The sequence below is a fragment of the Ictidomys tridecemlineatus genome, chromosome 10 (assembly GCF_052094955.1).
Source record: "Ictidomys tridecemlineatus isolate mIctTri1 chromosome 10, mIctTri1.hap1, whole genome shotgun sequence".
Taxonomy (NCBI): domain Eukaryota; kingdom Metazoa; phylum Chordata; class Mammalia; order Rodentia; family Sciuridae; genus Ictidomys; species Ictidomys tridecemlineatus.
Genome location: NC_135486.1, coordinates 66,664,435 through 66,692,193, shown reverse-complemented (window position 1 = coordinate 66,692,193; position 27,759 = coordinate 66,664,435). Strand labels below are relative to the sequence as shown.

At 38.7% G+C, this 27,759-nt stretch overlaps 1 protein-coding gene across 1 annotated transcript; it reads left to right on the top strand.

The window, feature by feature from the left end:
* The first annotated feature begins 20,171 nt into the window (after positions 1-20,171).
* Positions 20,172-27,486, top strand: Idi1 (isopentenyl-diphosphate delta isomerase 1). Its single transcript, XM_013356366.4, has 5 exons — positions 20,172-20,658; positions 22,433-22,605; positions 23,449-23,541; positions 24,096-24,226; positions 26,296-27,486. Exons 1-5 carry the CDS (start codon positions 20,528-20,530, stop codon positions 26,611-26,613), a joined length of 846 nt encoding a protein of 281 aa, XP_013211820.2. The 5' UTR covers positions 20,172-20,527; the 3' UTR covers positions 26,614-27,486.
* Positions 27,487-27,759: the final 273 nt, after the last annotated feature.

The following is a 27,759-nucleotide window of genomic DNA, read 5'->3' as shown; positions in this document are numbered from 1 at the left end:
TTTCAAATTTCCAGACTTCCATCATGATGAATTTAGGACCACTAGGACCATTATGTCTACCTCTATTAGAATGCGATATAAACCCTGAGCTATGGGCAACTGGTGGCAAAATTGGATGGGCAAAAAGTGCAGTCGTAATTCAAATAGTCTTAAAGAATCCCTCTGTCTTTCTACATAAGATGTAAAGTGGCACATGGAAACCCTAACCAATTATATTCAAACTGCCCTCTAGAGGGCAGTATTTCTCCCCTTAACACTCATGAGAAAAGCCATTTTACAAAACTGGATGGCTTTAGATGGTCTCTCTGCAACTCAAGGTGGTGCTTGTGCCATTATTATAACTGAAAACTGTTTACATTCCTGATAACTCTGGCAATGTAACTAACATCCTTAAAGATGTACATTCCCAGATAGAGGCCATCTCCTTGCCAGCCTTGTCATGGGAACAACTTCTTAGGTATCATCTGGTGGAAACATTGTTGATCTCTGCCAGCATGTTCCTATGCTGCTGCATTTACTGTTGCATTAATCTTATTCCTGTACTCATATCTTCTTGTTTCTCTCATAGCTCACCTGCCACTCAAATGACCTTACAGCCTATTGCTTCCAAACCAGATTTTTACTGAGGCCCCGTGGACCAACCCAGTTTCTAAGAGGGAAATCCAAATTGTTTGCCTCAGGTCACCCCCTTTCAGCTCAAAGCAGCCATAGTGTTTGTTGTCCATTTTTCCTTATAGCAGTAAGGATTCCTTAAAATTAGAGGGGATAGTGAGGCAAGAACAAAGGTCAGGCAGTAAGTATAGATAGATGATCAGGTCAGGTCAGGAAGATGCATGCTGATTTGGGTTGGGAACATGGAAGCTGATTCAAAGGGAATGAAATATTAATACCTTTAGGACCAATCCCCCTCACCTGTGGTCAAAGACACCTGCCTGAGGATGGGGGAGATTTTTCCTCCCAGCAGGGAACTGTTCATTAGTAATCCCTGGTGGCTCAATGTAAAATGGGGAGGGGTAAACCTGGACTGTCCCCTTCCCACCTTTTTGCTGCATAGGTGGGATAGAAGAACAGGGAATAAGAAATAAGAATCTTGGAAACTATAACAAGACAAGATTCACCCCCTCCTGAGGATACCAGCTCTGGATCCCCTTCATCCTCCTAGGAGAAGTCTGTCTCTGTTCTATCCTTTAAATAAAACTTGCTTCCTAAAGGATATGGAAAAACAATGCCCAGGGAGAAAAGGAGGCAAATAGATCACAGGGAGGCAAAGAAAACAATCGGCTTTGGACTTTTCCTGTTTCTCAGCAACAATTGGCTCTTGACTTTCACAACTCTTCCCCTGACTGCCCAACTGACACATTCTGCTATGGTTCAGTCTAACTAAACCCTATAAAACTGAGATCCCATTGTGCCCAGTTGCCATTTTCTGTCTTGAAAATTTTCCCCTCTGCTGCTTATAAAGCATCACTGATTTGTCGAGGTCTGTCTCCATTTCTTTTTCTCTTTCATTTTGCTTTCATTTGGTACCAAAACCTGGGAGGGGTTTGGGTTCTTTACAACTCCCTGTCCTAATAAACCTCTACCATTTTTTCATATTTCCCTCCTATCTCTCTCTCTCTCTCATCTATCTCTCTTATATTCAAAGGTTAATAATATTCATGTAAATGGTCAATAAGACCTGGAAAGTGACTGTTGATTGATTGGCACTCTTGGCTAAATGGTGGCTGGTACGTAACCTAAAACTGACCCCATTCTTGGGCTAGGTTTTTTGCTGTCTTATGCTGCATAGACAGAGCTAGAACCTGAATCAAGTCCTTTATTCATGTTGGCGGCATCCTGCTTCTAATCCTGTTCTAATTCCTCCCTTTTTTAACGTACTTAGACCTCCAGATCAGAGGCTACATTTTGTCATTTGCTTCTGCATGAAACATCAACATCCTCATTCTTCAGAGAGGTAAGATTCTTTGTGGACTCCTGAACAGATACCCTGCCCAAGGCTCTCCACCTTTCAGCTAATCTGGACCTTGAGGGGATCCCTCACCACTGAGACTGTAGAATTCTCTGGTGGAACTCTGTCCAGTGTTGGGAAACATTAAAAGACATTTTGATCTCAACCACCCACATGGGTGAAACCTATCCAACATAAGAGCTTCCGTCTCACGGGACTCCCTTAAGTTGTCTCATAAATAATTTTGAGAATCTTAAAATTAGATACCTCGTTAGGTCTAGTACTCAGATTTGGCCACAATATAAATTAGAAAAACTGCATCGATGGCCCAAACCCAGAACAGTTCATCCAAAATTTTTTCAGGATTTAGGCAATTTCCTCCATTGAAACAGTAAAGGGTCTGAAGTTCCTTACCTGCAAGCTTTCTTTTACCTTTGCTCAAAGCCCTCATTATGCCAGCCCTGCTCTGCTCTACAACTAATCCTCACTGACTCAACTTTTTTCCTCATTCACTGCCCCAGAAATAGAAGATGAACCCCCTCCTTACAGACCCCAGGGTCCTTCTGCCCCCTCATCAACACCTCTCTTCAAACCCCACACCCACTTCTTCTGCCTTACCTGAGGATTTCAGAACACTCTCATTCTTCCAGTATCTGAACTGACTCTAATCTGAGCCAAAAGCATACCGTGATCTGATAAAAATGTTATGTGTGCTCCTTTGCTAAAGTAATTACAGATCACTTTACACCTAGCATTTCCAACTGCCCAGGTCTCTGTATATAATTTGAAAATCTCATAAGCTCTATTTCAATTTCTAACAGTTTAAATCTAATAAAGGCTTTAATAAACATCTGTAGCTTTGCCTCCTACCTATGGAGATTTACCTACAAACAGCTACAAGATCTCTGTTTCCTGTCTGGTTTATGTATATGTGCACACTTGTGTTTTGTTTTATTGGGTCTACATATGTGCTTGTGTACATATATCACGTACATGGTATCAAAATTGGCATATAGATAAATGAGTGCTTATAAATTAAAATTTAAAAGAGAAATGGATCCAAATACCCTTTCACATAACTTTAAAAGTTCAATTTAAATTAGGTAAACAAATGAGAGTAAAGATGTTTTTAAATTATTAGCTCACAAGTTTTTCTAGGTGGTCAGACAATTAACAGAGTGTTAGTTTCTATAAAATATCTATAATATAATATGCATTGTTTCTAGCAGTTTTTCTTCAAAAAAGAAATAGCAAGTACTGTTAACTACACTTGTCTGATACCTTTGTTTTTACAGTTAAAAATGAGTAAATTAGAATAAATATCAACATCAACAGGAATTAATCACAAATATGTTTGTTAGAGGAGATGTCTGATTAATTTACAAAGTTAAATTACTAAAAAATACCAACTGCTAAATATAAAATCAAGTACTCTTGACTTCTTAAATTCCATAAGGTAATATACTTAAACATTAAATTGGCAAATTAAAAAAGAGTTTAATATTGCTTTGTTTCAGGGTTTTAACTAAGAATTAAATTTCTAACAGGTACAATTCTATATGCAAAGAGTCCAAAAAAGTTTCAGCTATATTTCAATTAAAGTACCATAAATAGAATAAAATATTTCATCTTATTAAGAGGAGTAATTGAAAAATTCAAAAATTTTATAAGAAAGTCTTTTTCCTAAGGTCAAATATTAATGTACTGATATAAACCAAAGTTTAATCCTCTGTAGGTTGAAGAAACAAGGATTTCTTAAAATATTCATCTGCTCTTATCTCCTGCCCCCAACCCACGAGGGCAGCTGAAATTAAGGTCGCTTGTGAGAATTTCCAGGGACACCAAATAAAACACACTTTAACTTTAAATAAGCTTCAGGATGGCTTCTCTTCTCTCAGCTTCAGGGTCCCCAAATGGGAAAGCAAAAGAAAGTAATGAGAGGCTATCGAGAAAGAGCAAGCATGTTCGGAAGTGGGCTTTTATTGAGGGGAACCTTGTTCTTAGAAAGTTCCATCCAAAAAAGGCCAGAAGGGACAGTGTTACAAAGGACAAATGAGTGTAATTCAACCCAAGGGGCGTCGCCTACATCTGAAGACATGTCCTCAACTTCCTAAACGAGACAACGCCCAGATCACTACAAAATGTAGTGATGGTCAAAGCCTCTCGCTTCAGGAAGGAAGGCGAGAGTCATTCAAAGTGGCTCCCTGCATTTATCTATCAAGATAATTTCTTATGTCTGTTAAATTTTATTATTTAAAAAAAAACTAATATTAAAGAAATTTGGGGAGACTAGGGTTGTGGCTCAGTGGTAGAGTGTTTGCCTAGCACATGTGAGGCACTGGGTTTGATCCTTAGCACTACATATAAATAAATAAAATAAAATAAAGATATTGTATACATCTACAAATAAAAATATATTTAAGAAATTTGGGTTTGTACAACTCTGGTTAAATAGCTATTATTTTAGATTATTACACTACACTACAGATTCTGAATTTTCCTAAATGTGTTCATATATTCCAAGTATACAAGTCTTAAAGTATAAGGTTTAAAAGAACATTTTAACAAACTGGTGCTCTTCAAACTAAGTTTAAAATAAAGTTTTGGGATTATAAAAATTATGTTTCTTAGTTCATGCCTATTATACAAACTATTGCCCTTGTTTTTACCCTTGTTAATTTCATCTTATATTTTCCTTATAAAAATTAGCTATTAACTGTTATGTGTTAGTGCCTTACAAACATACAACTTCTAATATAACACCTAAATTAATTTGAGATAATAGCCCATCATCTACATTAAAGGTAAAAAAAAGTACTCTTACTTTAAAACTAATAAAATTTGCTTGCTGAATGTTTAAGACCCAAACTTGGAGACTAAAGTTAACAAATAAAAGGGCCAAGAAAAAAAATAGCCAATATTTAGCTCTTGCCCTCTGAGGTCAGCTTGAATCCAGGACTTAGAGAACAAGGGGACTTCTCTAAGGACTTTGCGAATATGGGCCATATGACATCCCAATCAGGGAGATAAGTGAGACCCTGGAAAACAGAAAGCTGACCAGTGCATATGCTGCAAAGAGGAGGGTCATTCGAGAAAGAGACATCCCTGACTTCTAGGAAAGTCATATAATCAAGGAAACCCTGACCCATCCTTGCAGATGGCATTAAAGGAACAAAGAGGCTGCTAACAAATTCCCAACAGTGACCCTCTGATGGCACTCAGCTGACTCCTTTTTTTTTTTTTAAAGAGAGAGCAAGAGAGATAGAGAGATTTTTTTTTTAATATACTTTTTAGTTTTCGGCGGACACAACATCTTTATTTGTATGTGGTGCTGAGGATCGAACCCAGGCCGCATGCATGCCAGGCGAGCGCACTACTACTTGAGCCACATCCCCAGCCCTCAGCTGACTCTTAACAATAGATAGAAACAAAGTCAATTTGACCACCTCGGTCTTAAACACTTAGCAAAAACAGTTATAACCAAAATTTAGCCATTCATGAGCAATTACAGAAGAGACAATAGTTCTTTTAACATGTGCACTTGCATCAGCCCCACAGTCCTGGTGCCCCCCAAATTCAGGCTGTTTTGCATTGTAAGGCTCATATTTACCCCTGCCTACTAAAAAATATACTGACCTCTGTACCTTAGTTTTTCCTAATCCTTAATTTGACATTTTACCTAACAACCAAAGTCTGCCTATCCCAATAATGACATGAGAGAGTCATTCAGTTTATTCTCTTACTCATAGGGCTAGAGATATCTGCTGGGATTGGCACAGGATCAGCAGGATTGGGAACCTCAATTCATTATTATAAAAAGTTATCAAAACAGGTTATCAAAGACATCCAACAGGTTACTGACTTAGTACTGACTTTACAAAATCAATTTGACTCCCTGAAATCTGTTGTCTTGCAAAAATCAGTCAGGGAAGAATGCTTTTTCTTTGAAACTAATCAAGATTGTAAGAGACAAGGTTAAACACCTTCAGGACCACCTGGAACAGCAGAGATGAGAACTAGCTGATTTCTAGTAGTCCATATTGGGAGCTCTAAAATGATGGACCTCCTGGTTACTCCCACTTATATCTCCCTTAATATTCATCTTTTTCATAATCATCTTTCTTCCCTGTACTCTTAATTTTAGAACAGAAACAGCTTCTTAGAAAGGTGACCCATGTAGCTCAAACTGCCTCCCAGGAACATGTTAAAGTCATTCTGCTCCTGCACTCACAATCTGGTTCTCTGAAACCACAAAAAGGGGACTTTGTCTATGATGACCTTGAGACTCCTTCCATACAACTCTTTTCAGCCTCAACCACTAGGATCTTTGTATTCTCTCCCAGAAGCCTGGAAGAGGAGGATCCTTCATTGCACCCCTTCTCAGCAGAAAGCAGCCAGACATGATATCAATGCCCCTATTCATTATCCCCTTTCAGCGTGTGGAATGAGGAATATGAAAAAACAACCTCCAGGGAGTAAAGGAGAACAATGGATCCAAGAAGGGAAAGAAAACAATCAGCTCTGGGCTTTCACCATTTCCCAATAACAATGGGCTCTGGACTTTGACAATTATTCCCCTGGCTTCCCAACTGACACATTCTGTTATGATTCAGTCTAACTAAACCCTATAAAATTCATATCACTATTGTAACCAGTTGCCATTTTCTCTATTGAAAATGTGCCCCTCCACTGCTTATAAAGTATTGTTGATCCACTGAGGTCTATCTCCATTTCTTTTCTCTTTCATTTTGTTTTCACTTTCTATTCTTGGCTTGGCCATTTCTCAGGTGTTTAATCTTCAACATCTGGGGAAATGGAACTCATCACTGATTGATTCTCATCACCATCACTGATATCAGCTAGAGGAAAGGGATCGGGGGAGGGAAAGGGGTAAGGGAAAGCAGAAGGAAAAGGGGAAATATTGGGGAGTGTTATTAGCCAAATTATGTTGTTATTTGATTCTATAACAATGACTCCCACCATATGCCACTATCATGCACGAATTTTTTTTTAAAAAAAGGGAAAAAAAGAGAATCCTAGCTAATAGCAAGAAAATGGGGATCTTGACTCAATGACTCAAATGAGTTTGGAAGCAGATCTTTCCCAGTTAACCCTCCACAATACCCTGTCTTCAGCCTAATGAGACCCTAATCAGAGAGTCAGAGCTTGTGATAATTTGCCATATAGTGATAGAAAACTAATATACCTTCAAGGTTATAAAAGCACTTATTCCAAAATCTGGTAAATAAAGCATGAAAATAAAATATCTATCCATTCTTGCAGGTGTAAACTAATTTTAAGATCACTGAATAGTTGATGAGGCAAAGACTTCCTTTCAGAAAAATCCAGTTAACAAGGTAGAATGACTGATAACATTAGAGTGTATACTACAGATTGTAATTTATAACTAGAACAAATTTATTTCTTAGAGTTCAAGAGGGGCAGGTCCATGATCCAAGCAGGTTAGGACCAGGTCTATCTGCTTCTGAGAATACCACATCCTCTGGAAAGGAGAAACCTCATATCCTCACATGGCAAAAGAATAGAAGAGAAAGAACTCACTCCCCAGGCACTTTTTATAGAGGCATTCATCATTGATGAGAGTGGAGCCCTCACGGCCTAACCCCTTTCATTAGGCCTTACCTCCCAACATCATTGAATTGGGCATTGAGTTTCCAACACATTTAATTTGGGAGACATATTAAAACCATAGAGTGATGATATCTGATATACATTTATGTAATATTTTATTATATGGTATATGAGTGTATATGAGTTCACACATTACAAATATTTCCAAGCTTTAAATACTATAATTGTTTTGTTTAATTTTTGTTGTTGTTTTGGGTACTAGGGATTGAACTCAGGGGCATTAAACCACTGAGCCACATCCCCAGCCCTATTTTGTATTTTCTTTAGAGACAGAGTCTCACTGAGTTGCTTAGCACCTCACTGTTGATGAGGCTGGCTTTGAACTCATGATCCTCCTGTCTCAGCCTCCCAAGCTGCTGGGATTACAAGCATGTGCCACTCACCACTGTGTCTGGCTTGTTTCATTTTTGAGCTGGAGTCTATGTTGCTCAGGCTGGTTTCAAACTCCTGGGCCCAAGTGAGCCTCCTGCCTCCCCCTCTCAAGTGCTGTGACTACACCGCTGTACCAACTCATAAACACCAGGTTTTAAGTAAACATTTCAAAGACATTCTCTTTCAACCTAATGATACTCATGCTATATTTGCTCAAAGTTCCCCTCTTCCTCTAGGATCCCAAATCTTCCAAGAATATTGGGTATTAGAACATAATAATGGGTCATGCTATTCTCTCTCCAGCTTAGTGCCTTGGTATTTTACAGTACTACTAATTAAATACTTAAGATTAAAGAAAAATCATTTCCACAGATTGGCAATTCTTTTATAAGATTTTGTGTGTGTGTGATGGTGCTGGGTATTAAACCCAGGGCCTTGTGCATGTGAGGCAAGCACTCTACCAACTGAGCTTTATCCCCAGCCCCTTTTATAAGATTTTTATAAAACTGAAGCCATTTTATTGGGTTATTGCTTTACTTTGTTTCTTCCCTTCACATAAGTGTGCAAAGCTTCTAAGCAAAACCACATATAATACAATAATATACATGGTTGAAAGTCCTTAAAAATAATGCCAAGGGTTAAACATACATGCAATCCTGTACAACTGGATCCTTATATATAGGTTAATTTCCAAATCCCTGTGATTACTTACATCTGTTGCATCATTTACAAACACAGCTCTGGAGGGCTGAGTGTTCCAACCACAGCTACTGTTTAAAAAGCTGGCCATATCTTGAACCTTATACTCATCTCTCTTTGTCATCAATGATTGACTCAAATGGGATTCTGACCAAAGAACAAATGAACAAAAAGTATGCAATTATAACAAAAGCTAATTCACAAAGAGTGCAAGACTCTCCAGATTTCCACCTACAGAAAAGTTAATTAACTAAGACAAAGGCCATTTAGTAATTGAAACTAAAGTTGAAAGGACCTTATAACCTATAAGAAAATCCATGATAAGAGAGAGAATATAAAGTACAAGAAAATTGTAGAACAGTTTTGCAGTAGTTAATTCCTACTGAGTTCCTAACATGTTAGAGAATCTAGAACTATCTTCCATTTCAAGCTTCAGATTTTTTAAAATTATTTTTTAGTTGTAATTGGACACAATATCTTTATTTTATTTGTTTATTTATTTATTTTTAATGTGGTGCTGAGGATGGAATCCAGGGCCTCACGCATGCTGGGCGAGTGCTCCCACCGCTGAGCCACAGTCCCAGCCCTCAAGCTTCAGATTTTGAATCCTGAGAAAGTATATGTTCCTGGGCTACCATGAGTTTTACCTCCCTTATACCTTTACAATACCTTTTGTCCTTTTCTCCAGCATTCTCTGTGAACAAATAGAAAGCATCACTATAGATTAAAATATTCTATGTCCACATGGCAAAAACAAGTCATGGTTTTAGAAACAGAAATCTTTCTGGTAAGACACGCGACCTGGTTCTCTTAAAGCAAGCATTGTATAATTTGGGGCAATGTTTCTGGAAATCCTGCCTAAAATTGTCCAGGAAAACCTAAGTAAGAACCATCTAGTAGAAGGTATTAAACACTCAGTGCTTTTGAAGATCCTAATTGCACAGGTTGAGGACATCAGAAGAGCCCCCATATATGGTTGGATGATATCTTCAACAACAGTATCAATGTATGGGCATTAAGTAATTATCCACATATTGTAGTACTGAAACAAACAGCAGACAAAAAGTTATTTTAAAAGGAGGGAGTATAGCATGTAATCTCTGAACTTCAGTTTCATCATACATAAAATGGGTATAATGATTACCTCACAGGGTTATTGTAAGGATAAATAAAATATTATAATGTCCTCGCACAGTGTCTTATACAGGCAAATTTAAGGCTGAAAGACAACTTGAAGTTCATTTCACCTCTTCTCTACTACAGATGAAGGAAATGGAAGCTGGGAGTTTTGGTCTAAGATCACTCAGCAATGAGCAGCAAAGTCCAGTGTTTCAGTCTGTCCATCCTTCTGTAATAAAATATCATAAAATATTTATAGATTCCAACATGGCGGCGGGCATGGAGAGATCAAGTCTCTGACCTCTTCAGCTGTGCAGGCATAGGGAGTCGTAAACAGCCTAATTCTGTTTGCTCAGGATCACTAGGCAATGCTGAGCTGACGTGGATCTGGGACGAGCAGTCTGGGCCTCTCAGAACACACACTGAACCCGGATCGGCTGAATTCAAGCTCCCGTTCGCCTGCTTCCCGCAGACAAACAGCTGTGACTCAGCACTAATCCATCCGGCTGAAACAACTGGTCAGCCTTCTGATCCTACGGAGGTAAATGCCAACCGAGCCTTCATAGGTAGTGGCCACAGGTTTGAAACGGGGCTTGGGAGAGACAGTAAGGACCCACCCGTTGGATTGGTCACCCGGCAAAGGGAAACGAACTGTCGCCATTTGCAAGAGATACCACCATGGCAGACAACTGACGTCATCAGACTGCGGCGGAGGAGATTACTTCATTGAAACCTGCGGCTACAGGTGTGTAATTCCCTAGCCTTCCCTCTCCACACATCGGGGAAACCTTAAGGGCCAATCTCAGCTCTCCTGTAAGGGCCCCTCCCACCTCTCCCGTGAGCACGGTAGCCAGACCGAGGGAATTAGAGGTGGCGCGGGACCCGCGGCGCGGGACTACGGCTCCAACCAGTGCTGACAGCTGAGGTCTCTTGCACCAGCTACCGGGGGTGTGGCTACCGGAGGGGCAGTAAAATTCGCTGAGGATTCTCAGCCCCAAGCTCTACAAACTTAGGGTCTGAGGGATTGGCAAACTGGAAGAGTGTGCCCAGTCATTCATGACAACAGGGCTCCCGGGAGCAGCAGACCTGGCGTGTACCCAGTATTGTGGTGAGCGGCACCCGTGAGAGGGGCCTGGCTAGAGGAAAAGTGGGGAAGTGACTAGACACAAGAGGACGCCCTAGGCACCCAGGATTGGAGACTCGCCCAGTCTGGGAGGAGGAGCTGCTGCACAGTGATTGGTTTCCGCGTATTGATAGGAGAAACTTGGCCTGGTGGTCACAGCGCCACCTACTGGAAGAGAAGTTAATCAAACTCTAAGACTGCATTTATTAGTTTTATTTTTTCTTTTTTTTTTAATTTTGATTTTGGGTTTTTTTCATTTTCATTTTTCTTTCTTGTTTTATTAATTTTTTTTTACATTTTTTTCCTCCAATTTTAATTTTAATTTCTTCTTATTATTTAAAATTTTTTTTATTTCCTATTTTTTTCTTCTTTTGTCTTTTCATTTCTTTTCAATTATCTTACCCCCCCTTCCTTGAATTCTACCTGCTTACTCTCATTCTCTTTAGTGACTTTTTCCCTTCCCTTCTAATACCTTTCCTCCCAAGCATCAAATAAATTTATAGGAGTAAACAGTAACTCAGCAGTCAAACAGAACAAGAAGTAACATGAGCAGCTTCAAAAAGCAAGGAAGAAAAGGAGTACAAACAATGCAGGACAGCCTAAATATTCAGGAGGACCTAGAGTCATCAGAAAAATGGTCATATAAAGAACTCAAGGAACACCTTAGACAAATGGAATGGAACCTTAAAGAGGATACGAGACAGCAAATTCAAGCAGCGAAAGAACACATTGAGAATGTATTACACAAACAGATAAAAGAAGAAGTTAAGCACCTTTATCAGGAGATAGAGATTATAAAAAAGAATCAAACCATAATCTTAGAAATGAAGGAAACTATAAACCAAATTAAAAACTCAATTGAGAGTATCACTAACAGAGTGGAGCAAGTAGAAGCCAGAACGTCAGATAATGAAGACAAAATATTTCATCTTGAAAAGAGTCTAGCCAACTCAGAAAGGCTGGTAAAAAATCATGAGAAAAACATCCAAGAGTTATGGGATAACATAAAAAAACCAAACTTACGAGTCATCGGGATAGAAGAAGGTACAGAGATTCAAACCAAGGGAATGAGTAACCTGCTGAATGAAATAATTACAGAAAACTTTCCAGAAATAAAAAAGGAAACAGATATACAAATTGAAGATGCATACAGGACACCGAGCACACAAAATCACTGTAGACCAACGCCAAGACACATTGTTATGAAGATATCCAATATACAGAACAAAGAGAAAATATTAAAAGCTACAAGAGAAAGGAGACAGATTACATTTAGGGGTAAACCAATAAGGTTAACAACGGATTTTTCATCACAGACACTGAAAGCAAGAAGGTCATGGAACAATGTATTTCAAACACTGAAAGACAATGGATGCCAACCAAGAATTCTGTATCCAGCAAAATTAAGCTTCAGGTATGACAACGAAATAAAAATCTTTCATGATAAACAAAAGTTAAAAGAATTTGCAGCCAGAAAACCAGCATTGAAAAGCATTTTGAGCAAAACACTACACGAGGAAGAAATGAAAAACAATAACCAAAACCATCAGAGGGAAGTGCCTCGGTAAAGACAGAGGGCGAGGGGAAAAATAATCATGGAAAAACAAACTAAATTTTTTTTTAAAAAAAGGATAAATAATCAAACATGGATGGAAGTACAAACCATATATCAATAGTAACTCTGAATGTTAATGGCTTAAACTCTCCAATAAAGCGACATAGGCTGATATCATGGATTAAAAAAACAAATCCAACAATATGCTGCCTCCAGGAGACACATCTGATTGGAAAAGACATACACAGGCTGAAGGTGAAAGGATGGGAAAAAATATACCACGCACACGGTCCTCGTAAGCAAGCAGGGGTAGCCATCCTCATATCGAATAAAATCGACTTCAAGACTAAGTTAATCAAAAGGGATAAAGAAGGACATTATATACTGTTGAAAGGAACCATTCACCAACAAGACATAACAATTATCAATATTTATGCACCAAATAATGGTGCTGCGACATTCATAAAACAAATTCTCCTCAAGTTCAAGAATCAAATAGACCACAACACAATAATTATGGGTGACTTCAACACACCTCTCTCACCATTGGACAGATCCTCCAAACAAAAGTTGAATAAGGAAACTATAGAACTCAATACCACAATCAATAACCTAGACTTAACTGACATATATAGAATATATCAACCATCATCAAATGGATATACTTTTTTCTCAGCAGCACATGGATCCTTCTCAAAAATAGACCATATATTATGCCACAGGGCAACCCTCAGTAAATATAAAGGGGTGGAGATAATACCATGCATTTTATCTGATCATAATGGAATGAAACTGGAAATCAATGATAAAAGAAGGAAGGAAAAATCCTACATCACATGGAAAATGAACAATATGTTACTGAATGATCAATGGGTTACAGAAGACATAAAGGAGGAAATCAAAAAATTCTTAGAGATAAATGAGAATACAGACACAACATATCGGAATCTATGGGACACAATGAAAGCAGTTTTAAGGGGAAAATTCATCGCCTGGTGGTCATTCCTCAAAAAAAGAAAAAACCAACAAATAAATGAGCTCACACTTCATCTCAAAGCCCTAGAAAAGGAAGAGCAAAACAACAGCAAATGTAGCAGAAGGCAAGAAATAATTAAAATCAGAGCGGAAATTAATGAAATTGAAACAAAAGAAACTATTGAAAAAATTAACAAAACTAAAAGTTGGTTCTTTGAAAAAATAAATAAGATCGACAGACCTTTAGCCATGCTAATAAAGAGAAGAAGAGAGAGAACTCAAATTACTAACATACGGGATGAAAAAGGCAACATCACAACAGATGCTACAGAAATACAGAAGACAATTAGAAATTATTTTGAAAACCTATATTCCAATAAAATAGAAGATAGTGAAGACATCGATAAATTTCTTAAGTTATATGATTTGCCCAGACTGAGTCAGGAGGATACACACAATTTGAACAGACCAATATCAATGGATGAAATTGAAGAAGCCATCAAAAGACTACCAACCAAGAAAAGCCCAGGACCGGATGGGTATACAGCGGAGTTTTACAAAACCTTTAAAGAAGAATTAATACCAATACTTTTCAAGTTATTTCAGGAAATAGAAAAAGAGGGAGCTCTTCCAAATTCATTCTATGAGGCCAACATCACCCTGATTCCGAAACCAAAGACACCTCAAAGAAAGAAAACTACAGACCAATATCTCTAATGAACCTGGATGCAAAAATCCTCAATAAAATTCTGGCGAATCGAATACAAAAACACATCAAAAAAATTGTGCACCATGATCAAGTAGGATTCATCCCTGGGATGCAGGGATGGTTCCATATACGGAAATCAATAAATGTTATTCACCACATCAATAGACTTAAAGATAAGAACCATATGATCATCTCAATAGATGCAGAGAAAGCATTCGACAAAGTACAGCATCACTTTATGTTCAAAACACTTGAAAAACTAGGGATAACAGGAACGTACCTTGACATTGTAAAAGCTATCTATGCTAAGCCTCAGGCTAGCATCATTCTGAATGGACAAAAGTTGAAGGCATTCCCTCTAAAATCTGGAACAAGACAGGGATGCCCTCTATCACCACTTCTATTCAATATAGTTCTCGAAACACTGGCCAGAGCAATTAGACAGACGAAAGAAATTAAAGGCATAAAAATAGGAAAAGAAGAACTTAAATTATCACTATTTGCAGATGACATGATTCTATACTTAGAAGACCCAAAAGGGTCTACAAAGAAACTACTAGAACTAATAAATGAATTCAGCAAAGTGGCAGGATATAAAATCAACACGCATAAATCAAAGGCATTTCTGTATATCAGCGACAAAACTTCTGAAACGGAAATGAGGAAAAACACTCCATTCACAATATCCTCCAAAAAAATAAAATACTTGGGAATCAACCTAACAAAAGAGGTGAAAGATTTATACAATGAAAACTACAGAACCCTAAAAAGAGAAGTAGAAGAAGATCTTAGAAGATGGAAAAATATACCCTGTTCATGGATAGGCAGAACTAACATTATCAAAATGGCGATATTACCAAAAGTTCTCTATAGGTTTAATGCAATGCCAATCAAAATCCCAATGGCATTTCTTGTAGAAATAGATAAAGCAATCATGAAATTCATATGGAAAAATAAAAGACCCAGAATAGCAAAAGCAATTTTAAGCAGGAAGTGTGAATCAGGCGGTATAGCGATACCAGATTTCAAACTATATTACAGAGCAATAGTGACAAAAACAGCATGGTACTGGTACCAAAACAGGCGAGTAGACAAATGGTATAGAATAGAGGACACAGAGACTAATCCACAAAGTTACAACTATCTTATATTTGATAAAGGGGCTAAAAGCATGCAATGGAGGAAGGATAGCATCTTCAACAAATGGTGTTGGGAAAACTGGAAATCCATATGCAAAAAAATGAAACTGAATCCCTTCCTCTCGCCATGCACAAAAGTTAACTCTAAATGGATCAAGGAGCTTGATATCAAATCAGAGACTCTGCGTCTGATAGAAGAAAAAGTTGGCTCCGATCTACATATTGTGGGGTCGGGCTCCAAATTCCTTAATAGGACACCCATAGCACAAGAGTTAATAACAAGAATCAACAAATGGGACTTACTTAAACTAAAAAGTTTTTTCTCAGCAAGAGAAACAATAAGAGAGGTAAATAGGGAGCCTACATCCTGGGAACAAATTTTTACTCCTCACACTTCAGATAGAGCCCTAATATCCAGAGTATACAAAGAACTCAAAAAATTAGACAATAAGATAACAAATAACCCAATCAACAAGTGGGCCAAGGATCTGAACAGACACTTCTCAGAGGAGGACATACAATCAATCAACAAGTACATGAAAAAATGCTCACTATCTCTAGCAGTCAGAGAAATGCAAATCAAAACCACCCTAAGATACCATCTCACTCCAGTAAGATTGGCAGCCACTATGAAGTCAAACAACAACAAGTGCTGGCGAGGATGTGGAGAAAAGGGTACTCTTGTACATTGCTGGTGGGACTGCAAATTGGTGCAGCCAATTTGGAAAGCAGTTTGGAGATTCCTGGGAAAGATGGGAATGGAACCACCATTTGACCCTGCTATTGCCCTTCTCGGGCTATTCCCTGAAGACCTTAAAAGAGCATGCTACAGGGATGCTGCCACATCGATGTTCATAGCAGCACAATTCACAATAGCTAGACTGTGGAACCAACCCAGATGCCCTTCAATAGATGAATGGATAAAAAAAATGTGGCATCTATACACAATGGAGTACTATGCAACAATAAAAAATGACAAAATCATAGAATTTGCAGGGAAATGGATGGCACTAGAGCAGATTATGCTTAGTGAAGCTAGTCAATCCCTAAAAAACAAATACCAAATGTCTTCTTTGATATAATGAGAGCAACTATGAACAGAGCAAGGAGGAAGAGCAGGAAGAAAAGACTAACATTAAACAGAGTCATGAGATGGGAGGGAAAGGAAGAGTAAAGGGAAATTGCATGGAAATGAAGGGAGACCCTCATTGCTATACAAAATTACATATAAGAGGTTGTGAGGGGAATGGGAAAATAAACAAGGAGAGAAATGAATTATAGTAGATGGGGTAGAGAGAGAAGATGGGAGGGGAGGGGAGGGGGGATAGTAGGGGATAGGAAAGGTAGCAGAATACAACAATTACTAATTGGGCATTATGTAAAATTGTGGATGTGTAACCGACGTGATTCTGCAATCTGCATTTGGGGTAAAACTGGGAGTTCATAACTCACTTCAATCTAATGTATGAAATATGATATGTCAAGAGCTTTGTAATGTGAACAACCAATAAAAAAAAATTTAAAAAAAAAAGAAATACCTGCAAAAAAAAAATTTATAAATAGAAATTTGTTCATTAAAGTGACAAAGACTGGGAAATCCAAGATCCAGGCTCCAACAGTTCAACATCCAGTGAGGGACCCAGTTTCTTATTCTAAGATGGCACCATGTTGCTGCACCCTCCAGAGGGAATGAACATTGTGTTCTCATGTGGTGGAAGGGAGAGAAGAGCAAAATAAGAACAAGAGGCTCACCTGGCATAGAAGCACATGCCTATAATCCCAGCAACTAGGGAGGCTGAGGAAGGATGATTCCCAAGCTTGAGGCCAGCTTCAGTAATTTAGTGAGACTCTCGGCATCTTAGCAAGAACCTGTCTCAAAAATTTTTCAAAGGGCTGATGTAGCTCAGTGGTGAAGCATTTTTAGGTTCAATCGCCAGTACCAAGTGAAAAAAAGAAAGGAAAAAAGGCTTAAGTACAAATGTCTCCGTCCCTTACAGTGCACTAATATATTCAGGAGGGCAAAGCCCTCAAGACTTCATCACATCCCAGAAAGCCCCACCTCTCAATATCACTATCCTGGGGATTGACTTTCAATATGAATTTTATCAAGATATGAACTGAGGTCTTCTGATTCAGTGGACTTTCCACTAGTCCTGCAGTTCTCAAAAGGTGGCCTAGTAACTTGTGGCTGTTCTGAAAGCTCCTAAGGACTTTATGAAGTTTAAATAATTTCACAGTAATACTAAAACATCAGCTGCCTTCTTCACTCTCAATTTCTCATGAGGGTATGGTGAAATTTTCCAGAGACTGCAGGAAATGAGATGACATCTTCTTTATGAAGGTCACAGAATTGTGTGCTTGTGTGTGTGCTTTCTGGAATTTTTCAAAGTAGTAGCTTTAGAGCTCTTGTTCTCAAAAAGTGGCCAGAGATTTCAGGGAATTTTCAAGAATCTTTCAGGAGGTCTCTGATGTCAATACTATTTTCATAACAACATTAAAATGTTATTTACCCTTTATACAGTGTTGACATTTTCATCGAAGGTGAAATATAAAACGTCAGTTTTACTTAACAATTGTCCTTCCTTGATAAAAAAAAAAGCAGTAGAAAAATACTAATTTTAATGTTTTCAGTCCTTGTATGTGTATGTGTGTGTGTGTGTGTGTGTGTATATATATATTTTTTTTTTAATCCGGGATTGAACACAAGGGCACTTAACCACTGAGCCACATCCTGAGCCTTTTTTATTTTATTTTTTGTATTTTATTTAGAAACAGGATCTCACTGAGTTGCTTTGAGACTTGCTAAGGTTCTGAGCCTGGATTTGAACTCAGAATCCTCCTGCCTCAGCCTACCAAGCCACTGGGGATACTCATTTTTTTTAATACAGTATAACAAAATGGGAAGTATGTATAAAGCTTTTATGCTACACACTAAATTATGATTGTTGTCCTCAGGAAAACTCTCATAAAAATTTTTTGAGTTCTAAGCTTAAATAGCTGGTTGTTTTTTTGGCCCCCTCCCCAAAATACCATTTTTATTGGAAAGAACTAGAGATTAAATGTATTCAAACCAAAGTATCTGGCAGACATTTTCTTGAAAATAAATGAAGTAAGCCTACCACCTCAAGGAAAATTATAGTGTGTGCTACCAATAATAAAATTTGAATTTTTGCACAAAAGAACTGGTATCTGCCACCAAGCTCTTGACAGCTTTCCATACTTAAAGGCTTTTCTGATGAAATTGCTGGTGATAATATGATTACCTGGTATTAAATAATAAACTATGGCTGGGCATGGTGGGGCATGCCTATAATCCCAGCCACTCAGGAGGCTGAGACAGGATAATAGTGACTTCAAAGCCAGCCTCAATAAAAGCAAGGTGCTAAGCAATTCAGTGAGACCAGGTCTCTAAATAAAATACAAAATAGGGCTGGGGATGTGGCTCAGTGGTCAAGAGCCCCTGCATTCAATCCCCAGTACACCTCCTCCCCACAAATAATAATAATAATAATAATAATAATAATAATAATAATAATAATAATAAAAACTAGGTCAATGTTTGGAAGATCTATTTAATTCAGTTAAATCTATATTTTGCAAATGACCAATGTATGATATTACAAAATAACACATAAGAAAATATGCATTCAAGGGTACAATCAAAATCAATGTATTTTAGCCACACATGGTGTCACTTGCCTGTTAATCTCCTTTACTCTATGGGCTGAGCCTGAGAAACCTGGCCAAACCCTGTCTTAAAAAAAAAAAAAGGGGGGGGGGCTGGGGATATGGTTCAGTGGCAGAGCACTTACCTAGCATGTGAAAGGCTCTGTATTCAATCGCCAGTACCACAAAAGAAAAAAAAAAGAATTTTAATTCTACAATATGAAATGTTCATTATAATTCAGAATCCAAATAGCAAATAACCTTTAACTAACATACCTGTTTTGCTGTAGTATCAAAAAAGTTACCATGATCATTTGAGAAAGCTATTAAAATACTTCTCAATTTTCAAATTATGTATCTTTCTGAGGCCAGACTTTATGTATTTCAACTTATACAACATATACAGCTGTCTTCTACTAGACCAGAAATTAAGATTTGCAAAAAATGTACAATAAGTCTCTGAATTTTTTTGTTTGGAAAAAAAATTGCATAAAAATGCTTTTTATGATAAAATGTCACTTGTTAAATCGCAATATTGTTATTACTCCTAAGTGAATATTTTAATGTACCAATTTTAATTTTAATATAAACATGTACAAACAATAGTAAGGAAAAGCTTTGGGGGGTTCTCGATAATTTTAAGTGTAAAAGTGTCCAGAGACCAAAAAATTTGAGAACTGGTGAAACACACGTGATTAGGTGACAAATTCAATATTTTTAATTTCTCAGAACAGTAAATAAGTTTTATTTCAACTTCGTGTACATTTCAGGATTGTTTTAAAATTTACAAACAATTTCACATGTAATCTTAAATTTATTCGCATGAGAAAATGATTGCCACCTTAGGGCTTAATTAGGGCCAAATTAATCCTACCTAGTGTAGAACGTTCCCCAACCTGTCCCTCAGCTTTGCTAAACAATTGTTCTCGAGTTGCAGAGTATCTAGGAAATATCATGTAAAACAGTGGAGAAAAATTCTTCAACGATTCCAAACTGGTCACTTGTGGGGCGGGAAGTGAGTCTTCTCAACGGACCCTGAATGGTGACTCCTGGGTTTTCCCTGACTTCCATCAACCTAGCCGGGCGGAAGTCCCGTGCCGCCCTCCGCAAGCGTCTTACAACACTGCGGATTGCATGCCGCACGCCCACTGGGGACGCCCACGCTCCGCGCATCCTCTCCAGGTAGGAGCCGGCGCGGGCAGGACTCGGTGGCCAGCTCCGAGGCACCTGACGTCAGCAAGTACCCCAGCAGCGCCCCGGCCACGCCCTTTCCCCGCCTCCCGCCGATGGGCTTGATCTGGGGCACGATTGGCAGGCAGTCGGCGGGCGTGTGGCAGCGAGGCGCCTGCCCGCTTGCGGGGCTTCTCCTCAGCGGCGTCGCAGGGTCCAGTGACCACCTCAGCCTCCCTCCAGGGTCCATATGACCTCAGGCTCTCCGAGAAGGGGTCCCCACGCTCCCCGAAGGCTCCGGCGCGTCTCCGGGAACCGCGGTCAGGAGAAGTGGCACCACCGCTCGACAGCCTAGCGCGGCCGTGACGTCAGGCCGGCGCGAGCTGCGATTGGCCAGAGCATGTGGTGTGGGAGGGCGCTGGTGCAAGTGGTTGGGCCCGCGGCTCGGGGGCGGAGCCAGGGAGCGGCGAGCGCTGCTCTCCGGGCTCAAAAGGGGCGCGCTCCTGGGCCGGCTCGCATCTCTGGCCTGAGGTACGTGGGGATGGGTGGAAGGTTGTGGGGTGGACTGGGAGCACAGGACGGGGCGTAGGGACTCTGCGAGACGCGGAACTTGGGTCACCGCGGCAGCAGCGGCGCCCACTCTCCCTGGGCCCCGGGTGCCCCGCTGCAGGCGGGTGGGTTCTGAGGCAGGCAGCACTGCCCGCCGTGGGAGTAGACGTCGACGGGGGCGACGGTGGGCGCGTGGACCCGGAGGGACTGGGCAGGGTCAGGTGGCCCCCGCGCCGCGGCTGCGGACTCCGCCTGGGCTCCCTGTGCTGCGGGGGAGATGGTTAGAGAAATGCCGGGGCTGGTACGGGAAGTCCGGCTTCCCCTGCGGAACCGGCCTGAACCCCTGGGTTACTGCAGCGTGGGCGCCTTCACTTGTCTGCCCTGGCAGGAGGAGGTCAGTCCAGCCTTACTCCTCCAGTTGGAGGGCGGGCTTGCAGGTTTTGTTCCTTGGTGTCCGTGTGCCTGTTTTAAAAGAGAGAGAGTGTGTGTATCAGAAATTATGGAACAAGTTCTTCTAGCTTTAGGCATTTTAGACTTTGCAGGAAAGTATAGAAAGCGCTTTAATAACTGGTTTAAGGAGAGAAGAGTTGTTCAGTGGGAGCATCCTGGTCTCATTTTAACAGTTCTAAGTTTAAATCATATGCGGGTGATTTACAGTACCCTAAATGAGTCTGGATTGCCTAAGGGCAAAATCTGGCCTGCTGCCAGTTTTTGTTATGTCCCATGAGCTCAAATGTTCTCATTTTTAAATGAAAAAGAATCAAAAGAAAATATTTTTGGAACACGAAATTTAAGTGCAATTCAGATATCAATGTCCATAAATGGATTGATTGGAACACAACCACTCAGTGTACACATTATGTGTGTTTGGGGCATTACATAGTTCTTGCATTGCTTAGTCTACAAAAACAGAGTTGATAATGTCTGGCCCATTATAGAAAAAAGTGCCACGCACTGCAATGACATCCATTGAATATTAGTAAATTTCGCCTATTTAGAATGAAATTAGCTGTGGAAGAATTATTGAAACAGTCACACAAATTATTTTACTAATTAGGAGCTCAGGTTGAAAAAGACTGAATTAAATCTCACTGGGACATTGGTTAAAAGTTTTGGAATGTTTAGCATTGAAAAGTGAATTCAGCAAACATTGTTATGCAGCATTCTTGGGCAGCTTTGTAGAGGCAGAGAATGGCAAAAATATTTGACTCTGGAAACAGGGAATCCAGAAGTCATTGTAAAAAAAAAAAAATAGGTTGGGGCTGCATCATAGATGAACAAGACTCCTTAGGAAGAGGGACATACAAAGGAAGAAAGACTGTCTATGAAGTGCTTCAGAATCTCAAGTCAAGAATTGGAGTAGAAGGCTGGGATATAGCTTAGTTGGTAGAGTGCTTGTTTCTCATGCACAAGGCCCTGGGTTTAATCCCCAGCACAAAAAAAAAAAAAAAAAAGGAAGAAGAATTGGAGTAGGACATTGAGTTGGCAGTTAAGAGAGTGATTGTGGTAAGTGATCAGCTGTGATTGTTGGTAGGAAAAATGATGGTCAAAATAGGGCTGACCAGTGGGCCAGCATCATTCCTGCAGGAGCCCAGTGGGTATGAAGAGTGTCGAGACTGCAGATTGGAGTCATAATTGATAATCCGTGAAATGGCTGAATTCATTATTGGGCTCAGATCTAGAACTGCTCCTTCACTAGGGTTCTGTGACATTCAGAAAACTATGATATAATGGACTTTCTTTCTCTTAATATTAGTGTTTTAGGACATATCAGACAATTTGTAACAATGCCTGAAATAAAGACCAATCATCTAGATGAGAAACAAGTCCAACTCCTTGCAGAGATGTGTATTCTTATTGATGAAAATGATAATAAAATTGGGGCTGACACCAAGAAGAATTGCCACTTGAATGAAAACATTGACAAAGGTATTATTTTAAAATATTCTTAGTTATAAAGTGATTTAATCTAGGCATTTCAGGTTAGCTGAGAAAAGTACTCTGGTAAAGGAGATTCATTCTTTCTTAAGTGGTGGAGGGGAAGGGCCAGGGGAGTGCTGCACCACTGAGATATATTCCTAGCCCTAGGAGTTGTAATTCTTAATCCTGTATCTTTTTTTTTTTTTTTTTTAAAGAGAGGAGAGAGAGAGAGAGGAGAATTTTTTTAATATTTATTTTTTTTTAGTTCTCGGCGGACACAATGTCTTTGTTGGTATGTGGTGCTGAGGATCGAACCCGGGCCGCACGCATGGCAGGCGAGCGCGCTACCGCTTGAGCCACATCCCCAGCCCTTAATCCTGTATCTTATGTTTGATTCCAGTTATATGATGTAATAAAAATCTGCCTTTCTGCCTTCCTTGGTTAATAGCTATTTCCACTTCATATCTTTTACTATGCCTATACTGGTTTCGTGTAAAACTGGGAATAGACTAATTTATACCTGTGGAGCCTTTAAACCTTTCTTTCTAATGAATAGAGAGAGGCAGGTATTGTAAAGAGGTACAGACTAATGGCCTAAGCTGAATCTCTCTGAAAAAACATTTGGCCTGTAGCAAAGCTGCCAAGATCACTATTTCTTTCACTTGGCAGCTAACTTCCTTGCTGATATGCCAGAACTCTTCTCCATCATAGCACAAAGATTATTCAAAGGTAGAAGATTATGGGAAAAAACGCAAAAATGGTAGCAAGTTGCTAGTAGTATTCTGAATTGCAAGGAGATAATTGGGCAAATAATTGGTATTTTTTGACTAACAGTATTTCTTTTGCTTTCAGGATTATTACATCGTGCTTTTAGTTTGTTCTTATTTAATAGTGAAAATAAGCTTCTGATACAGCAGAGATCAGATGCTAAAATTACCTTTCCAGGTTAGTATACTTAATGTACAATGTAGATTTTTGGGAACTCTATATTTTATTCTTTATCACCAAACTTCCTGGAGCGATGTCAAAAAGGAAAATCCTGGGAATGACATAATTTAATATTTACATAAAATAAACTTACAGAATGTGTGCAGCCTAATTAAACAGCAATAAAGAATATGTAATCAAGGGATAGGTGTGTGTGTGTGTGTGTATGTATGTATATAATGTTTCGTTTTGTTTTTGTGGTGCTGAGGATTGAACCCAGGGCTTTGTGCAGGCACTCTACCAAATGAGGTATATCCCCAGCCCTGTACATATGTTTTCTAAAACTTTGAGTCTTCTACACATTTTGATCTTTTCAGTTAAGGAGGCATTAATAAAAATCTTACCTACAGATGTCCATTTTACAAAACAATTGCTGATAGCCCATTATAACTGATTTTAAAACCCTAAAAGATCTTTTAACTTATTTACCTGTTAATTCATAAATCTTTGTCTTGATCTTTCAGACCTACCTTGAAGAAAAGTTAATTTATACCTGTATTAACATTTTCCAGGTTGTTTTACCAACACTTGTTGTAGTCATCCGTTAAGTAATCCAAGGGAGCTGGAAGAAAATGGTGCCATTGGTGTAAGGCGAGCAGCACAGAGGCGTTTGAAAGCTGAATTAGGAATTCCTTTGGAAGAGGTAACCAACTTTATTGAGCAGTTATATAAGCTGAAAAATAAGTGTATAGTAAGACATTTTTTAAAAATATATGTTAAAAATTCTTTGGGGGGCTGGGGTTGTAGCTCAGTGGCTGAGTACTTGCCTTACATGCGTGAGGCACTGGGTTTGATCCTCAGCACCACATACAAAAATGAAGGAATAAAATGGGGATATTGTGTCCACCTGCAACTAAAAAAAAAAAAAAAAAATTCTTTTGGCATCACTGGGGACTGGGCCTGGGACCTTGGACCTTGCACATACTAGGCAAGTGCTCTACCACTGAACTACTCTTCCAACCCAACACAATTTTTAAATTCAAGTGTGAGGGCTGTGCGGTGTAACTTGAATTATAATTATCCTCAGAAGGCACCTTGAATAAAGAACATTATTTAAATTTTGATTTCTTAACATCACTTCTCAGAATTTCACTTAGTACTGAAATCAATTGATTTATTAATCGGTCTATAAAATTGACTAATTGGTCAAAACAATGATGGAGGGGCTGGGGTTGTGGCTCAGCAGTTCTACTCCACGTGCGAGACCCTGGGTTCGATCCTCAGCACCTCATAAAAAAAATAATAATAAGTGAAATAAAGGTGTTGTGTCCAACTACAACTAAAAAATAAATATTAAAAAAAAAAAAATGATGGAGCCAGGTATGGTGGCACATGCCTGCAATCCTAGCAACTTGGGAGGCTAAGTCAGGAAGAACACACCAGCCTTAGAGATTTAGCAAGGCCCTAAGCAACTTAGCGAGACCCTGTCTCAAAAAGTTAAAGGGGCTGGGGATGGAGCTCAGTGGTAAAGCACCCCTGGGTTCAATCCCAGTACCCCTCCCCCCGTAGTGGCGATTTTCTTGTGGAAATTGTAGAATCTTAAACTACAAATCTGGTTGTGCAAATTGAAATAATTCAGTTGGCAGGCATGGTGGTACACACCTATAATTCCAGCTATTCAGGATGTATAAAGGCAAGAGGATCACAAGTTCAAGGCCAACCATGGCAACTTAGCAGGACTGTCTCAATTTTTCAAAAAAGGGACTGGGGATGTAGCTCAGTGGTATAGAGCCCAGGTTCAATCCCTAGTTCCAAAAACAAAAGCAATGAAAAAACCCTTTTTACCCCTGCTGTTGTCCAATGAATTTGTTTATTTTTACTGGTTCTTTTTAGTTATACTTGACAGTAGGATCCATTTTGATGTAATTATACAAGCGTGGAATATATTTTAGTTAATTTAGACCCCATTCTACTTAACAACACCTAGGTAAATAAAGAGTATGAGTATCTCATCTAGTTAAAATGGTAAATTTTTTCTCCAAAAGTAATTCTAAAACATGAATGTTATATTTCTAGTTTAACTACTGTTTTTTTTAAGTAATTTTATTTTTAGTGCATTGTGGTTATACGTAATAGTGAGGCTCATTTTGACATATTCATAGATGCAAATAACATTTTTCTGTATTAGAATGTCTAGTACAATTCCCTCCCCTTCCCTCTCCCTCATCCTCTTCCTTTTCTCTACTGGACTTCCTCTTTTTTTTTTTTTTTTTTTTTTTTTTTTACAATACCTTGATTTGTTTATTTTTATGTGGTGCTGAGGATCGAACCCAGTGCCTCACATGTGCAAGGCTGGTACTCTACCACTGAGCCCCAACCATTTTTAGGGCAGGGGGGTACTGGGATTGAATGCAGGGGTGCTTTACCACTGAGCTCCATCCCCAGCCCTTTTAATTTTTTGAGACAGGGTCTAAAGCTGGTGTGCTCTTCCTGTCTTAGCCTCCCAATTGGTGTGTTACACATAACATTGGAATGAATTGTGATGTTTCTAAAATTTTTTGGAAAAAAAAATTCAACTATGTTTGGATCTATGAAAAAAAATTTAAAACATGAAACAATGTAATAATTTTTCCATTTATCCTCAATAAGAGAATAATACTTTAAAAGTTCTAATGCTACAACTGTACTGCTGTTCAAGATATTGATGAAATGTGGGGAGTTAATTTTGGATTACTTCTTGTTGAGGTTTTAATATTTCTTTTTACATCCTAGGTTCCTCCAGAAGAAATGAATTATCTAACACGAATTCACTACAAGGCACAATCTGATGGTATCTGGGGTGAACATGAAATTGATTATATTTTGTTTATGAAGAAGAATGTAACTTTGAATCCAGATCCCAATGAAATTAAAAGCTACTTTTATGTGTCCAAGGAAGAACTAAAAGAACTTATGAAAAAAGCAACCACTGGTGAAATTAAGGTTACTCCATGGTTTCAAATTATTGTGGACACATTTCTCTTTAAATGGTGGGATAACCTGAATCATTTGAATCAGTTTGTTGACCATGAGAAAATTCATAGACTGTGAATGTGTAAATGAATGATTATTGAAAAATTTCCTTACCTAGTAAACTTAGGATGGTTTTATTATTTTAAAATTGGATTCCCCATTAGGACAACTTTTATGATATTTGGATACATTACATCCAGAGTTTGTGTGGGGGGAAAAAATTCAGTTGGCATATAATTTTGTTACACACCCGATCTACATGCACTGTTATTTGTAAAAAACATTTATGAGAGAATTGTAAAATGAGAGAGCAAATAAAACGTGAACTGTCCAAATACATGGTTATAACAAATTGAAGAAATAGTAAAGTTCTTCATTTTTTTTTATATTTTTAAAAATATTTTCAGAACACTCTGCTTGCTGTTGGCCTGGTGCTTTATATATAAATGAATTTGTATCACACTCCAGAAAAATGAGCAAAGAAAACTGTTTGCTTAGATCCTTTAAAATATTCCTTATTAACAGATTAAACTGTCAGAGCAGGTTTAAGGGAAACCTGTGCACAGCCACCTCTGGGTATCCACACAGGTTTTGTTTTGGGACTCCCTTCATACCAAAACCCTTAATTTGCCTATGATCTACACACATCTTCCTTTACACTTTAAAACATCTCTGGATTATTTACTAATGTAAATGCTACATAAATAGTTGTTCAATGACAAAGAAACGTTTAATACACATGTGATTTTTTTCCCAAATATTTTTAATCTACACTTGATTGAATCCTTGGATATGTAACACAGATGTAGAGGGCCAACTGTATATCCTAATTTCTGTCATTCTAAGTTGCTTTTGTGATTCAACCTTTCTGAAAGTATCATTTTGATACTTAACAGTCATCTGTTAACTTTGAGTAATGATTTTTTTTAATAAATTTTCTTTTAAAAAGTATTTACAACTTTGCAAAGTTTTTACAGTGCAAATTTCTTACTCTCTGTTGGGAATTGAGTCATACATTATAGGGTTAAGAAAACTATAGGCACTATGGACATTTGTTCTTGATAGTTCTTTGTTGTAGCATTAAGCAGCATCTCTGGGCTCTACACACTAAATGTCATACCAGAATTACACCAGATACTGCCAATATCCACTAGAGGGCAAAGTTGCACCTTGGTAAGAACCACGGTTCTATATCTTTAGTAGGGGAAGAATAGCGTGAAAAAT